The 17,835-nt window shown below is 41.4% G+C and overlaps 1 protein-coding gene across 3 annotated transcripts in view; it reads right to left on the reverse strand.

Annotated features, from left to right (window-relative positions):
- Window positions 1–16,784, reverse strand: part of macf1b (microtubule actin crosslinking factor 1b) — a 50,209-nt gene extending 33,425 nt beyond the window's left edge. Inside the window, exons 1-11 of one of the 3 annotated variants that reach the window (XM_057834660.1) lie at window positions 15,966–16,784; window positions 10,940–11,631; window positions 10,717–10,773; window positions 10,412–10,582; window positions 10,070–10,236; window positions 9,835–9,994; window positions 9,662–9,746; window positions 8,144–8,388; window positions 4,030–4,149; window positions 3,807–3,914; window positions 3,483–3,701 (exon numbers count right to left, since the gene is read on the reverse strand). In XM_057834660.1, coding sequence (XP_057690643.1) covers window positions 3,483–3,701; window positions 3,807–3,914; window positions 4,030–4,149; window positions 8,144–8,388; window positions 9,662–9,746; window positions 9,835–9,994; window positions 10,070–10,236; window positions 10,412–10,582; window positions 10,717–10,773; window positions 10,940–11,551 — 1,944 coding nt within the window. In that variant the 5' untranslated portion in view covers window positions 11,552–11,631; window positions 15,966–16,784. Of the gene's footprint in view, window positions 1–3,482; window positions 3,702–3,806; window positions 3,915–4,029; window positions 4,150–8,143; window positions 8,389–9,661; window positions 9,747–9,834; window positions 9,995–10,069; window positions 10,237–10,411; window positions 10,583–10,716; window positions 10,774–10,939; window positions 11,720–15,965 lie in introns of those variants that run through there. The other 2 variants (XM_057834662.1, XM_057834661.1) reach the window with 2 other exon arrangements.
- Window positions 16,785–17,835: the final 1,051 nt, after the last annotated feature.

A 17,835-nucleotide genomic window follows, 5' to 3' on the forward strand; every position in this document is an offset into this window, starting at 1 on the left:
TCAGAAGGAACATTGACCAAATTAACTGGCTCGGTAGCCGCGTGTGCTTGAGCGGGAAGTAGACGCGCCGACCATAAACAGTGTGCATAACAGAAAGTACTCCAGGTTACAACTTGCGTCTTAGCCCAGTCAATATTGGGGTTATGTACTTTCAACCAGGGGAGCCCCAGCACGACTGGAGCAGATTTACACGGCATAACCAAAAAGCTTCGGACCTCAAAATAATTGCCCGACAGTTTTGTTTTGAGCGGAGGCGTAATAAACCTAACATCCGCCAGGGGTCGCCCATCGAGATCTAAGACCCGTTTTGGCCTAGCAAGTCTTATTAATGTACAGTCAAGAGCGTCCACAACACTCTGATCTACAAAACAATCATCTGCCCGCCGAATTGATCAAAGCAGTAAACTTAAAATTAACCCCACCGTATGACAATTCACCCGGCAGTTGCAGTCTTGTAACACCTTGGGAGTCTCTGCGTTCCTTTATCTCACTTGACGGATTGCTGTCATGTACAAACGTCGGCCCCCCTCGGGCGAGGGGAACACCAGGAACCGAAGATCCAGGTCGACGCGAAGGAACAGCGTCACAGGCGGCGATATGGTGTCCCGGCGAGCCACAATAGAGACACAAGCCTGCCTCCAACCGCCTCCGTCGCTCCGCAGCAGAGAGGCGCCCGCCACCGAGTTGTGTAGGCTCCCCTCCCGACGGGACTGGACTCTGCACCGGCGTAGAGACAAACGGCGGCTCGACGAAGCCGTCTGCACGGACCGCAGTCGGTCCGATCCGCGGCGATGACCAACGACGTCCCCGAGGCTCCATGGCATGTTCCCTCTCACGCTCCCTCAGACGATTGTCCAAAAGCACGGACAATGAAATCAGCTCCTCCAGATTCGACGAATCATCCCGGGCCGCCAATTCGTCCTTCACCACAGAAGACAGCTCACGCCGAAAAATCCCACACAGCGCCGCTTCTCCAAAACCGCACTCCGCGGCCAAAATGCGAAAATGAATAGAGTAGTCTGCTACAGTCAGATCGCCCTGAAAAAAAATCCAACAGGCGGCTGGCTGCCTCCTTGCCTCTAACCGGATGATCAAAAACTTTCACGAACTCCGTCTCGAAAGTTTCAAAACAATTACGGACCGCAGGCCTTGTGTTGCTTACCACCATGGCCCATGTAGCCGCTTTACCGGTGAGGAGACTCATTACATAAGCTACACGGGATCTATCACTCGCAAACGTAAAAGGCTGCTGGTCAAAAATAAGGGAGCACCGGTGTAAAAACTGTCGGCAGGCACCTGACTCTCCCTCATAACGATGAGAGTGTGGCAACATCGGCTCCCCAAAAGACGCCAGTGGACTCATGGGAGGAGGGGCGGGTAGATCGGGCGCCGCGGCAGGGTCAGTTGTACCACCGGGCTTTACAGGTAAAGGCATATTCGCAACTCTTGTGGTGAGCGAGCCTATCACATCCACTAATTTGCGTAACGATTGCTCGTGTTGACTAATCACACGGTCGTGATCAGCTAGAGCATGGCAAAGACCTTCTGAGTCCGTGGGATCCATGTGGTCGGACTATTCTGTTATGAACAGCAAGCCGTTGATGTGGATCCCAAACACAGACCAGAAGATCAGGTAGAGTGAATGTTTGTTTTTAATAAGTACAACAAAGGGAGCACGCTAGAAAATGCGAGTATAACAAAGTACAACTAAGAGAGCACGCTAGAAAATGCGAGAAGAACAAAGTACAACTAAGCGAGCACGCAAGAAAACGCGAGTATAACAAAGTGTAACTAAGAGAGCACGCTAGAAGGCGCGAATATAACAGAGTACAAAATTCTAACTATAAAGTCCAAAAGAGCACAAACGTAAAAATGATCAAACCAGACCACGACCGTATCGGGAAGCACCAAGGACGACGATGAGAACACAGCGGTAAGCAAGGCAGGTAGCAAGCAATAGTCCAACACTAGCAGATGGTGACAGGCTTCCTTAAATATTGAGCTTTCCTAATCAAGCACAGGTGTGTTGCGTTACCCCGTCAGTCTGGCTCAATCAGGTGCTGAGTAAAGAAAAAAGAGCTGAGAACACACACAAACATGACAGTAATTACTTGGACTATACCACATGTTGGCTAAACTAGTACGCCTATTATCTGGATTAGTTGTTAGACGGCTAATATAGGCAGGTAGTGTTACCCGCCGCCTACGCGGCGCCTAATATGGACTGCTGTCACCGTAAAACATTCGGATACTCAGCAAGGGACGTCATGCCGTCGCTGTTTTTAGTGCAGCATGACAGCATCATAAACAATGGAGGCGGACGATCACAACGTGGCGTTCCTTCTCCTTTTGTCTTTTCCACACATTTTTCTTGAACCTTTAAACTACGTCTCAATAATACGCTTCAATTCAGTGCCCATTTGGGGTCCTCCCTTCGCCACTGGAGATGAACGTTTTTTACAGAGCTCGTCTCCCGAGTTGTCTCTGATCAGCCAGCTGCGGGGCTGGCCCCTCCCAACTCAATGCCAACCGAACATGAGTATTGTATATAAAAATGCGTAGAGGAAAATTAAACCCCGAAAAGTGACCTGCGAGGTACCCCCAGTGAAAGAGGCGCGCGGTCATTTTTTTCCCCATGATATTTCTGCCTTTCAAAACTGTTGTCACTTCCAGGATCGCCACTTTTATGCAAAAGCAGGTCGCTGGTTGCTGCTTCCAGGAAATATACTCACCGCCACACATATGCTTCTATTTGTTTTTTTCCAAGTGGTAAGAGCTCAACTGAGCATCGATTGTAACATCACAAGTAATGATGTCAGGCTTCCATTGTTTTATAAAGATTTATTTCAATCACGACACAGTGCCTGCACGTAAAAGCAGAGCGTGTTCTCCCTTTCCACTCTCGCTCCTGTGTGATGTGTTTAATAGCAATCACGAAAAAAAACTGATCACGGAGAAAATTATCTGTCCTAGTGTAGACGTAACCATAGTCATTTCCTTTATATCGGACAATATTATCAAGTAGTATGCCATGTATCAACCTACGGTGAATCTACTTAGTTAGTTGAGCACTCCCCAAAGTACACGCTTATGTTGCCGAATATTTTCCTGGGCTGAATTTTGTTCCATGTAATTATATTTTGTACTTTGGATGATTCAAAGGAGCTATTGAGAAGTATATTGGAATTGGAGGTGGAGTGCCGTCCTCTTCACAAGATGATGATTTCCCCAAATGTACAATTCAAGCTAATGCTTGGGAATGTCGTGTACATAGTTATGTGATCAAGAATCAAGAAAGATGCACATAAAGTTAGAATTTCAATACATTTTTACAAAAACATGGCCCCTTGGCATTGTTTTACTTAGGGCCCCCAAATGGCACTTTGGAACTGATATACGTTCCAAAGGTTAAAATGGGTTCTTTATTGAAGAAAACTAAAAGAGTAATGAAATGCAATTTGGGGAAAAAAGGCTTCTTTTACCTGTAAAAGGTCTTGTTGTTCACGAAATGTTTCGTAGTTAATTGCGCTGATGGAGAGATGCTCAACGAGATTTTGTGTTTCTTCCAGCCATGGGGAAACCTCAGCATAGCCCTCTGTGAACTGAACTAGAAGTGACTGAGCATGCTCAAGCTGCAGAACTCCATGGGAATTAGTGGTTGATGTGGTGGTGCATTGTTCCTGTAAGGTATCCAATGGGGTCTTCATAGAGAGATGAAAGAGGATTTGAAAACTTAAACACTTTACATTGACAGTATCCATTTTTTTTGGGGGGGGGGGGGGGCTGTATGAAAGTATCACATTTACCTTAAGATTCCTTGCTTCACTTTCATCACTGTATGTTTGCAAGATTTCAGCAATTTTAACCATCTTCTCAATGTTAAATCTGTGTTGTAGAATCTCCACAGCCAAAACCTATTCAGGAAACAAAACAGCTGATTTGTTTGCTGACAACAATTTAAATTGAACAATTTAAACAGATCACACACATTAAATATGTAATTGTTACTAAGGGTTAATTGTTCACAACCTTCTGCTCATTTAGTTGTTCTGATATGAGCTCTGGATCCAGGTGCACAGTTTTCAGCTTTTCAAGCCTGAGTGCCGCATCCTTAAACCAAGCCACTTCTTTCACCACTGCCTGTTCCAGCTATTAAAAGATGTAGAAAAAAAAAACATTCTCAAAACCATAATTAATGTAAGCATTGCATTGTGAGAATCTTCTTCTTCTTTTCCTTTCGGCTTTTCTCTTCAAGGGTCGCAACAATGAATCAGTTGACTCCATCCGACCCTGTCCTATGCATCCTCTGCCCTAACACCAACTACCTTTATGTCCTCGTGAACTACATCCATAAACCTCCTCGTTGGTCATCCTCTTGACCTCCTGCCTAGCAGATGGAAATTCAGCATACTTTTGCCAATTTACTTACTATCACTCCCCTGGACATGCCCAAACCAACTCAGTCTGAGCCAGTTAGTCGGAGCTCCTCCATGGAGTATGATGTGTGTGGTGCGTTAAAAAGGTGCAGGAATGTCTGGGCCTGTCGTGGGGAGGTAACTGTGAGCACCCCCTCCAACAGGTCCCATCCATCCCACAACCTTGGTGTGTGATGCATTTAAATCAGGGGGGAGCCGAGCCGGGACTGTCTGGCCTCGTCCCAGCTCTACCCGGAGGAATGAATGAGTATGTAGGTGCCAGGGTGAAAGATATTTAGAGTGCAAAGTGAGGAGTGCGTGAATTAAGAGTCAGGCCCCCGCAGGCGTGACCCCGTCTGCCAGAGCCACCGGCGCAGGGCGGCAGATGCGCCAGGGCCCCCGATCAACCCCCGTGCCGGTATACATTTTTAATATTTTTTTTGTGGCATTCCTTCGCAGGCGAGGGAGAATCCTTATTCTATGTTAATCATTCTAGCAACCGTTTCCCACTGTTGTTCGTATTTGTCCATTTTATTTGTCTGTTCGGCAGATATTTTCTCTAATGGTATATATTCAATCATTAGATTTAGCCATTGGTTCGTGTTAATATTTTGTTTGCTTTTCCAATTCAACAATATTGTTTTTTTGGCTATCGTTAAACTTGCCAGTAGTGGACGGGCTTGATGGTTTGAGATATTCACTGTATTCAGATCGCCAAGCAGACAAAGATTTGGAGACAATGGAATCCTGCAGTTCAAAAGGAAAGAGAGTTTCTTCATTACCTGTGTCCAGGACTGTTGCACTGGTTTACAATGCCAAAGAGCATGAAAGTATGTATCTGAAGTATCTTCGTTGCAGCTTGTACATTTATCGGATCGGGACAACCTCATTTTGTGCATTTTAAATTGAGTACTATGCCATCTGTGCAGTATATTGAACTGTATAAGTTAAAGGTTGTTATTCTTTGTCATTTTAAATGTATTTTTACAAATGTGGGACCAATAGTTATTATCTAATGTTACCGAAAGGTCATTACTTCATTTTTCGATTGGTAGACAAGTGAGTTGTTACATGAGAAGGCTTTATATACTTTTGAAAGTTTTTTTTTTTTTTTTGTTTTGTTTTTTTGTTTTTTTGTTTTTTTGTTTTTTTTTAGGATGGATGTTAATTATTTTATTTTTCGAAAATTGGTGGGTCTAACGTACCCGTTAGTGATGGGAATTTGCTTATTGCTGATATGCTCATTCCTGATCCTATCCATTCTGGTCACTCTCAGAGAGAACATCACCATTTTCATCTCTCTCACCTCCAGCTCTGCCTCCTGTTTTTTTTTTCTCAGTGGCACTGTCTCCAGACCAAAAAACATTGCTGGTCTCACCAGTTTTATAAATCTTTCCTTTCATTTTAGCTGAAACCCTTCTATCACACATGACATCTGACACTTTTTTCCACCCGTTCCAGTCTGCCTGCACACGCTTCTTTACTTCTTTTCCACACTCTCCATTGCGCTGGACTGTTGAGCCTAAATACTCATACTACTCCACCTTCTTGGTCCTTTCTCCCTGTAGCCTCACTCTTCCACTTGGGTCTCTCTCATTTACACTCAGACACTCCGTATTGCCAAGGCTAACCTTCATTTCCCTCCTTTCCAGGGCAAACATCCACACCTTTAGTTTCTCCTCCACCTGTTCCCTGCTCTCACTACAGATCACAATGTAATCTGCAAACATCATAGTCCATGGAGATTCCTGTCAAACCTCATCTGTCATCCTGTCAATTACCATAGCGAACAAGACTGGGCTCAGAGCTGATCCCTGATGTAGTCCTCCGTCACACCAACAGCCCACCTCACCACTGTCTTAAAGTCCTCATTCATGTCCTCAACCACTTCAACATACTTCTCTGCCACTCCTGACTTCCTTGTACAAAACCACAGTTCCTTTCAGGGCACCCTGTCATAAGCCTTCTCCAGATCTACAAAGACACAACGCAGCGCCTATTGACCTTCTCTGTACTTCTCTATCATCACCCTGAAAGCAAATACTGCATCTGTTGTACTCTTTTTTTGGCATGAAACCCTACTGCTGCTGACAAATGTTAACCTCTGCCCTCAGTCTAGTTTCAACTACTCTTTCCCATAGGTTCATTGTGTTGCTCATCAACTCGATTCCTCTGGAATTGCCACAACTCTGCATGTCTCCCTTGTTCTTAAAAATGAGCACCAGCACACTTCTCCATTCCTCAGGCATCTTCTCACTATCAAAGATCCTGTTGAACAACCCAGTCAGAAATGCTACTGCTTCCTGTCCTAGACACTTCAATACTTCTACAGGTATTTCATCTGGACCTAGAGCCTTTCCACTCTTCCTACTCTTCAATGCCCTTCTCACTTCATCCTTACTAATCTTTGCTACTTCCTGGTCCACAACAGTCACCTTTTCTGCCCTTTGTTCTCTCTCATTTTCCTAATGCATTGTGATTCTCATGCAATGCAAAATTACATTGTGAGAATGGAGTATGCAAATAATATGATCAAAACATATCAAATATATTTTATGAATATTTGCAAAAATACCAGGCTACCCTGAAGCAATACAATTTTAAAGGTGAACCTGCATCAAATTCCAATTGTTTTGCCCACTGTTACATACATAAAACAGGGAAAAATCAATGTGTGGCCGCGTCATCTACTGTATAATATGTGGTTTGTAATGTGATTGCAAAAATGTTTGTAAGTCAAACCGCTCTGCAAACAAGCAGTTTTAAGATCAAAATTCTTTGTTTGTTTAGTTGGTTGGTTGGTTGGTTGGTTGGTTGGTTGGTTGGTTGGTTGGTTGAAAATCAGCATGTTTTTATTGGGTCGTCGTGGGTTATTGGGATTCTCCATGTATGATGTTAGGGAAATGTTAAGGTGTAACATCTTTTTTTTTTTGTGTGTGTGTTTTTTCCTCAAAAGCTATGATCGAATTCTATCTAAATATTGAATGGTTTTCTTATTGCATTCTGGAGCGTGAACTTGTCATTTGAACTTCCGGAACTGGTAGATGTCCATTCGCAAGCACTCTATCATGGCCGTCTGAGAAATTAAATTTTAAATATCCAAGTAACATTGCATTGGACCCAACCTGATTAAAAGTCTGTACACGTGATTCGAACATATTGTTTGCGGAACAGATTGAGTCTGCCAGCCACTTTAAGTACCATTAGATTTGATTCGTATCTCTCAGTGTTTTGTCACTTATCTGCTGAGGATGAATCAAGGTTTTGGGGATGACATATCACAGGTTACTCAGCGCTCAACATCTCCTGATATGTTCATAAAAAAAATCTAGATGGTAAAAATCTGTCAAATTGATTGTAGTCCAAAAAATAAAATCAAACATAGTAACACTAACATTTTGAAACAATACATTTTTACAAGGGTGGTACCATTTTGTTCGGAAAATTCGGCTCTAACGAATGAAATCACTTAAATTGTATTTACACCAATTATTAAAATATTTCTAACTACCTATGAAGAGTGATCTTAGAATGCACATTACGGTAAAATGTTTAAATGTGAAGTAGAGCAATCAATATGAATAAATCTTGATTAATGTGCTTAATTTGAAAATACTGTAAATATATACAGTAGAATCCACTGTATAAGATACCACTTGTTTGAGCTTAGTGAATCAAAATAAAACAGAGCAAGCTGAGCATTAATATGTTTTAAGCATTGAACTCACCCTTTGTCTTTCAGTTGCACATAGTACTGTGTCTCCATCACGTGTGTGTGCACCTGCTGTTCCCAAGAGTTCCCTCTCAATTCGACCCAGCCACAGGTGGAGGTCCTCCTGGCTGGATGTACAGCGACTAGAGGCCTCCAATGCCTGCTCCAGTCTTTTGAGTACATCCAGACTACTTAGATTGAGCACAGAGCATCGGATACGAAGTGCATCTAATTTTTCCTGCACCTGATGTTCCTCCTCCTCTGAAATCACAGCGACACCAACAATCATTGAGTAAGAATAATACACAACTTTGCAATTTTAATGCGAAGGAGTTCATTAGTGTACCAGTGACTTATTCAGATTTTAGCAGCTAAAAAATATTTGATATGAATTGCTGTAGTATATCTGATAGTGACTAGGACTGCTTATTCTTTAAACTTCACGGGTAAGTACAGTGATCCCCAGCTGCTTTGTGCTTCAAACTTAGTGCTCTCAGTCCATTGCGGATTTTTTTTCAACTAAACAATAAATAAATAAATACAGTATTATATTTAAGAATGTTAAAATATATGCTTGTATACATGTACAAATCATTGTATTCTTTTATATATATATATATATGTATCATTTACATCATAATTATTAAATTTGCAGCGCTTAAAAAACAAAAATATACATATAAGGTTATTTTTTTGTTTATTTATTTATTTATTTATTTATTTTTTAATTATACTTTTGGGGGAACAAAATGGGAAAAACATGTCTTATATTTATCCCTCTCCAATGCTGTTAAATCTGGAAAAAATAAATGTGTGTGTGTGTGTGTGGGGGGGGGGGGGGGGGGTTTACATGTAAATAAGCTCCGCCTCTATGAATTTTAGATTTTCGCAGGGGATGGGGGTGGTCCCTATTAACATCAAAAAACGAGGGATCACTGTATTAGGATTTGCCTCCATATACTTACAGTATATGTATAGGTATATAAACAACTGCTAAATTTGTCGTGCTTTGCTGCTGGTTATGCTGGTGTATCTCTAGTGCAGATGCAAGACCAGTGCAAAAACACAACACATCCAGCATCATATGCTGGATTTTTACTAGGGTTGCAGCAAGGTCTTTACGTAGTTACAGAGCTACGCGCGCCTCTGTTTGTTTATGATCAACGGATGATTGCTCCCTGGTTTTTTAATGTTAATGGAATTACTGAGTGGCTCATACACTACTAGTAGATACTTATTGGGTCACCTTTTGATGGCGTGGCATATGTGAAATATGTACAGTCCATTGATTTCCAGTAAAGACATTTAATGTGGACATGCTAATGAAATGGAACCTAGTGTATTGTGGGACACAGTTTGTTCATCGTCTTCAAGTTTCATATCTGAAAAGCATGTTACTTATTAGGATGTTATTGTTTACAAATGTTTCACTTTTTGAATGTAACCTTGGCAAAAGACAGGGAAGACTGCACAATGTCACCTTCTGTTCAGTCATCACCACATCCTGATGCATTGAATTGAAGTTTACTATTACCTGAGATCACTTCCATGAGTTCATGACCTGTTTCTTGAACTTTAGTGAGATCTGTAGTTTTAACCTGAATCTCTTCAGTGACTGCCTGAAATCAAATGACTGTATGTTAAGTTCTGTTTCCCCAAATAAAAAACACAGTACATAGGAGAGATCTCTACTAGTAGATTTCGAACCTTAGCCTTCTCTGTGGCTTCTGAAAGATGCAGCATCACCCTTTCAGCGTTCCGTAGTTCAGCAAGGGCCTGCTCAACAGATATGAGCCACTGCTGTAGATTGTCTACTCCTTCCTGGAAGAGTTGAGCAATAGGTAGAATGCCCTCCAGAGTTTCCCTCCTACAAAAAATAGTTATTGATAATATGTTCGAGTAAGTGTATTGAAGTGTGACATTGCCTAAAAAAGTGTTTAACCTTTGATCTGCCGCCCGCTGTATGGACTCCCACTTCTGTTTAAGAGTAGAGAGTTTGACACGAGCTTGCTCCCCCTCCTCTCCTGGGTGGGCCTCCGCAAGTCGAGGACCCTCTAACATCATAGTCTGCATACATTTCTTTCGGTCTTTTAGGAGGCGCTGCAACAGCTAAAACATATTAGTCTCTGGTGAGGATTTATGATTATGCACATTCATTTTCCCTACTGCTTATCCGCACAAGGATCGCTGGAGTGCTGTCTGTAACATACCTACGTATATTAATGCATTTCCCTACAGAAGATAATGTAATATCATAGAGTGTGAAATGGGGTGATAAACAAACCCTTTGTTCTTGAAGCTGCGCTTTCACCACTTTGACTTCTGAAGATGGAGGTTTCTGATTAGCTGTGAGTTCCTCAATTTCACACACCCATGTCACCAAGGCTTCCAGGCTCTGAAGGAAGGTCTCAGAATCGGTAAATATGTTTCCCAGAGCCAATGCAGACTTAGTTTCCTTTAGGAAGAAGAAAAACAAAATAGGAAGACCACCACAAAATATTGGCCACATAAACTAAAATAAATGAGTGGAAGAAAGGAAAAATTAAGCAATTTTGTTATTGCGAGGCAGAGTTTTAAAATAAAACATACCCTCCATTTATCCACATATGAATCTTGGTCTGAGCTTGAATGTCCATCACTTTGGAGCTGTGAGGTGAAAAATGTTGCAAATGTAATTTAATGCACTCTTTGACAGTTATTGAAACAAAGCATTGCAGTAAAAGACAGCATATTGGTTTAGGTTAGAAAACACAGGGATGGAATGGATGGAATTATGTTGTCTGATGTGGTTAAAAGAGTTTTTTGTATCAACCTCTGCAAGTTCCTGTGCAACTCCATTTAGGACTCGAGCAGTTCTTGTGATTATGGGGTCCCCTCCCTTATCTCCCGTTGGATACTCTGTTACTTCCACAATCTCGGTGACGATAGTTTCCGTAACCTCTGTCACTTCGGTCACTTCCCGTGATGCCACTGTCTTCCAGGACCAGGGACTCCCTTCTCTAGAGTCTCTCCTCTGAAAGCTAGACCTTCTCTCTGCAACAGTCTTATCAGGGTAAGCCAAGGGAGATCTTGAATAATCTGGGGGCACGGTTCTTCTGGTTAGTGTCCCATTGTGTGATGTTTTCATAGGAGAGGGGGTGCGCTGCCAGGCATTATCCAAAGTACTGGTACTCCTAATTGTGGATGCAGGGGAACTGCGGAGAGGTTTGTCAGAAACTGGCGTATTAGCTCCATCGTCCAGCCTGTGAAGTTCTTGCGTCTCCTTTTCTGTTTCCGCCACACTCTCCTTGCTTTTATCCTGCCCATCTTGAGAAGGCTGCCACTCTTTTGGCCGTTGGTAGCACTCCTTCAGGAAGTCCTCATTTGACCGCACATGCTTGGATTTCTGGCCCAGGCAGCTGGGCCGACTTATGAGGTTTCCCATAATCCTTCGGCCCAGAGGCTAGTGAGGTAATAATTGAGGCAAGAACCCTCAGCCATGCATGTGGAATGTCCTTTAGCTACCTAAAATAAGACAAATAAATCATCAAGCAAAGTGCATTCCTTTTTCAGCTCTACTACACACCACAGCTAAAATGAAACCAGTTTTATCCATGATTGTTTTCTTGCCCATAGGGAATCCTGGCTGAGACACTTGGCACAGATATTTGCTGTACCACACACACACGTTTTATCTCACATTGCCAGCTAAAATATTCTGGCCTAACAAATCTATGTGACAGCCTTGTCAAGGATCCCACTGTCAGCATGAACGACCAATGGCAATGACCCAAATCGATTCACTCAGCCAAGTCCAAGGGAACCACTTCTGTTAAATTTATCTCGCCATTATAAATGGTGTCAACATATGCTTGACCCAAATTTGTATGTAATTATAAGGCTGTAAATAAACACATCTTTTTGGTTTTCTTCCCAGTCTTCATTGTTTACTGGTTAAAGCTGAATACAATTTGTTTATCTAGACTATAAGAGCTGAGGTGAGCTAACCAGGCAGTCACAGCAAAGGTTCCTGGTGCAACTGAGGCTGTTCAGAGCTCTTGATATCAACCTAATAAACCAAAATGGGTGAGCAATGTGGTGTTGTACTCGACAAATAGACAAAAAAGATAGTTGGCTAAATTAATTAACAGATATAGGAATTGACCTTTGAATGTATGTGGTTTATCTACTCTTTTAAGAGTCTTTTAAGGACTCAAAAACTATATACAGTGTATGAAAAAAGTGAGTACACATCTCGCATTTCTGCAAATATTTATCTTTTCATGGGACAACACTGACAAAATGACACTTTGACACAATAAAAAGTAGTCTGTGTGCAGCTTATATAATAGAGTTAATTTATTTTCCCCTCAAAATATAGCCATTAATATCTAAACCCCTTGCAACCAAAGTGAGTACACCCCTTTGAAAAAACGTACATCCCTAAATGTCCAAATTGAGTACTGCTTGCTTGTCATTTCCCTCCAAAATGTCATGTGCCACGTTACAGGAGTGCTGTCAGCATTGCTGCAGAGATTGAAGAGGTGGGGGGTCAGCCTGTTAGTGCTCACACCATACGCCGCACTCTACATCAAGTTGGTGTGCATGGCTGTCACCCCAGGAGGAAGCCTCTTCTGAAGACGGTACACAAGAAAGCCCGCCCGTCTCATCAGACCATAGGACATGGTTCCAGTAATCCATGTGGTTTGTTGACATGTCTTCAGCAAACTGTTTGTGGGCTTTCTTGTATACTGTCTTCAGAAGAGGCTTCCTGCTAGGGCGACAGCCATACACACCAATTTGATGTAGAGTGCGGCGTATGGACTGAGCACTAACAGACTGACCCCCCCACCTCTTCAATCTCTGCAGCGATGCTGACAGCACTCCTGTAATGAGTCACATGACATTTTGGAGAGAAATGCCAAGCAAGCAGTACTCAATTTGGACATTTAGGGATGTATGTCTTTTCAAAGGGGTGTACTCACTTTTGTTGTAAGGGGTTTAGATATTAATGGCTATATTTTGAGTTATTTTGAGGGGAAAATAAATTAACTCTATATTGTAAGCTGCACACAGACTACTTTTCATTGTGTCAAAGTGTCATTTTGTCAGTGTTGTCCCATGAAAAGATATACTTAATTATCTGCAGAAATGTGAGGGGTGTACTCACTTTTGTGATACACTGCAGGCATGAAAAATAAGGAATCATTAACTAGGGCACCAAATTAAGAATTTCCTTTTCCTACTAATATGAAAGCACTTCATTTTATAGGACATGGCTTTTAACTAAATGAGAGTACAACATGATGCCGTAATGTGCATTACTAATTACCTATCATGTAATGTATGTCTCACCGGGCAGCTGATGCTGTCATCAAATCCACAGGGGAGTACTGAGTCAGATCAGAGAGTGGTCCCAGACAAAGACCCAGCCTCTCGATCAATGATTACCCAGTTACCTCACATCACCGCCCACCAGCGAGTCTTGGTGGTGGGGCACAGAATACCATTTGGCCATGTTCGCATGGGCTAACAAGTCAAGCGCAAGGGTGTACAATCTTTTACTGTATTGCCACATGTAGCCATTTGGTAAATTACTGGTTTGGCTCCACAGTGATGTAACATAACTGTTCATGAGCCAAGTGAGCAGAGTCATTATTCATAGTGGTGAATGTAAAGTTCACTCTTTGTTCATTTTGTGATTTTTTTATTTTATTTTTTTTAATTTCTAGGTCTGAATGACTGAAGTTCATATAAATAGAATAATTTTGCCTGTCTTTGTCCTGACCAACAGTACATTATTTATTAACAGGGTGTCCTAAAAATCCCTTGACACCGTATATGATAAGTGATATGCAAATATTTTGGAATTACCAGTCTCAGTGGATTATCACTCAGTTTTTATATTATGGAGAGTAAAATAAAGCACACCATGGACAGAGCACAAAACTTTAGTCATTTTAAATGGCAACTTTCTGACTTTAAAAACATGAAAAGAAGTTAAGAGGGGGAAAATGGTGGCAAAAATGTGGAATGATCAAGCAAACATGGAATATATACTTTGTGGCATCACCGGTGGCTTTTAGAACAGCTTGCATCTTTTGAAATATGGACTTTAATGAGTGAAAAATTATGCTTTTTATCAATCTGGCTTCAACTTTCTTTGGTTGGTATTGCCAGATCATCTTTACATGATGTAGCCTTGTCGTGGATCACTTTCTTCAAATTCCCCGCTGATTTTGAATTGGATTGAAACCCAGATTATTCACAGGCCATGATATTGATTTTACATGAGCATTTTCACAATTTTTGCTCGATGGCAAGGGGAGTTCTTATAGAGAGATTTCATCAACCCTTAGCATCCTTTCAACTAGTGGGATAAGAAACCTGTCCAAAATGGCCTCGTCAACCTGTGCATTTATTGAAGATGTAACAACAGCAACCTCCCCCAGTGCCTTTACTGTACATGAATCCCCTTATCATCAATGAGTGGAATGTGGAAATATGCATATCTTCTACAGGAAATTGTTTTCATAAATCTGATTGAGCGGCACCAAATAAAATTTCCATCATCATCATTATTACTTACATCTAGCCATCCACAGTCCACAACAGCTTTTTTCTTAGACCATTGTAATTATTATTTTTATTTTTCTCGGTCTCGGTGTTCATGTTCTTCTATATAGAAATTATATTTTCTGTAGGCGGTTTCTTGCAATTCTGTTCAATTGGTTCCTCATGTTGTTGTTGTTGGTCAGTCTGGGTTAAAGATATATTGTTTGAAGTTTCCTGTCTTGAAACTTTGATGTTAACCCAGTATGCTTGCCTTCTTATGCATATTAATTAATTAATTTTACAGAGTGATCACATTTTCTTTTTCTCAGAATTTACCGAATCAATTTTTTGTTACTTCTGCTTGGTCTGAAAAAGTGACTATGAGTGATTACCTTTTTATTTTTCTCCCTAGATTTCGTTTAGTGTTCATTAAATCAGAAAGTTGCCATTTGAAATGATTTTAGTTTGGGGGTCATATCAACACCCTACCTTTTTCCCTACACAATTAAACAACTGAGTGAAGATCCTCTGACACGGGTGATTCCATAATTTTTGCCAGGGGTACAACTCGCTGTCTCTACCTGGTAGGCTCATACCAATAATCCATTTAAGTCATTTTAAAATGACCGAACGACCCTATTACTTGAACTGCGAAAAAAGCCTCACAATGGATATTTATGGGAAATGAACACACTCAATTTAATTTAATAAAAAAATATAATCTTTTGGATTAAATAAGTAACTGAAAATCATTTAATGATAACAATAATAATTAAAATAATGAACGTGAACAAATATTTTTTTCATGTTTTGTCTGGTCAACAATCACATAATTGAGGAGATCTGTAATTAGTTGCAGAGTAATAATCATCAATCACCAAAGTAAAGTGGTTTGGTTTTGACACTATCGTTTAAAGTGAGGTATTAAAATAGTAATCAGTATAGTGGTCCCTGAACATGCATAGAAGCTATGCATTTACTGATGAGACTCACAATAAACTAGGGTGAAAATTGTCCAAGGTCACAAGTCAGAAGTTATACATAGTATGGCTACTAAATGTGTAACCAGCACTTATGTATGTTAACTAGACCGATCAAGTAAAAACATTTTGTTGTGGGTATTGTGTAATGTCTGTCCAAGGACTGAAATTTCATTAAAATCTAGAAAAAAATAAATTCCCAATTTCTACATTTACAATGTGCGTTCCCAGTTCAAGCAATAGCCAGCATGGTCCAAACACACATTTTAGTGTAGTGTAATCTTGGAAGTTTTGGCAGTTTGAGATTACGTGAACTACACTTACCCTAAAACCGGCACCAACGACTAAAGGAATCCAGCCAGTCCCCATTCAGCATTCAAACAGGAAAGAAAAAAATGCTTTGTCTGAGCATCCTTTGAGTGGCCTCCCAGTTCCAACATCCCAAACTATAGGCTGTGCACACAAACACACCCATGCTCTCTTGAATACACACCCAATCCCTCTCACTTATTTACACATGCTCACCTACAAACACACTTTCTAAACACAACCACGCACATGTCCTGATAACTCATGCTTTTTCGTTGCCCACAGTCACAGGGAAACAATGTCCTCCTCCTTTCCCGTCACAGTGCACCCCTCCCCTCCGCTCACTTCTCCTCCCACCGGTTCTGCTCCTCTCTCTTTCTTCTTTGTTGTGGGAGCTGTGATAGAGGAATTCCTTCCTTGTTAACGCCGCTGATGGGATAGTGCGCGTAGCTGGAGACAATTCCAACGACTCGGTTTAACTCCAACCATTCCCTGCCAAGAGCAGCTTAGCCATGCAGGTTGGACTCTGGTAGATCCATTTATCAACAAGACAATGTCATTCTAACTAACTGCTACTGCTCAGGTTGTTCCTATACCAGGCAGCTGGATGGCAGAGTGCCCCTTTCTACCTTTTCCGTGGTTTTCTCCCTCACACCCACCCTCTTTTCATATCACAAAGTCCCGCCTCTGTATCTGAATGCAGCTTAAAAACTGCTGTGTCTTGAGTGGGTGGGGGGCAAAAAAGAGGAGAGTTTCTAAAGCCCCCGGGCCACCCTCAAAACATTCACATGTTAAGTGACAGCTGCCTGAGCCCATTCCCCCCTAATGGTGGTGAGGGAGAGAAGTGCAGGCTACAAAAGAAGAGACCAACACCCACTCTGATACCCACCCACTCATACAATCATCCCAACCCCCTTTGCATTTGCCATTCTCCATTCAGAGTCAGCGCAGCAGTCTCCTCAGCAGTAAGAATGGCGAATTACTGTAAAACACCTCAGATTACTTTTTTAGTTTACTTCTTTTCATTGTAATCCCGAGTCAAAAACAAATAACAAAACAAAGATCAGCGAGAGAGAGTTTTCTCTCTTTTGAGTGTGGAAAAGCAAAGGAGAGACCCCTGTTGTGACAACATATCACATCTTGTTAAAAGATGTTCTATTTGTCTGGGAACTAAAATTCCAAGTTGACTGCAACAGTTCACTTGAGCATATTGGATGTCGTAAGCAAGTCATGGGACACCTTGACTTGACAAGACTTAACCTTCTTACCGTAAAAATATGAAACTGAATTTTGTGCAAGTGTATCAATGGACAAACAAGAAGCGTATACACTGGTCATTTCCCAGAAGTTTGGTCACTCTCAATTGTGCCCTCTTTATTTTGTTGCCACTGTGTTTCTCCAGCCAGCCAAATAATGAACCAGATCCAACTGATCCAACTAACACATGCATGGTTGTACCGTGCATAAAACGACACTCTATCCTATTCAGCAATTCCAATTAACAGACATGCATGAAGTTACCTTCCTCCCACCTACCTCACAAGGTCAGTGAGTTGAATATTGGCTAAAGCCAAGTTAACTTTCAGTTTAGAGCAATGTACATATGTATGTATGCAAATTCTCCTCTCCCCCCCCTCGATTCTACTTTTTTCCAATTGCTAGTCCTGTATGTCACCAAGATGACGGACAAACACTGTAGGTTATATTTCACCTTATTTGGCAAGTAAACTGGGATCGGTTTCAGCCTCTGCTATGATACCAAACAGGATAAGTGTAATACAAAAATGTGCTATCCAATATTCTGTTGTGTAGTCGTCAGTGCCCATTTGCATTATGCTGTTTTTTTTTTTTTTTTTTTTTTTTTTTTTTGTGTGTGTAGTTTTAC

Source organism: Corythoichthys intestinalis, chromosome 4 (genome assembly GCF_030265065.1).
Source record: "Corythoichthys intestinalis isolate RoL2023-P3 chromosome 4, ASM3026506v1, whole genome shotgun sequence".
Lineage (NCBI taxonomy): Eukaryota > Metazoa > Chordata > Actinopteri > Syngnathiformes > Syngnathidae > Corythoichthys > Corythoichthys intestinalis.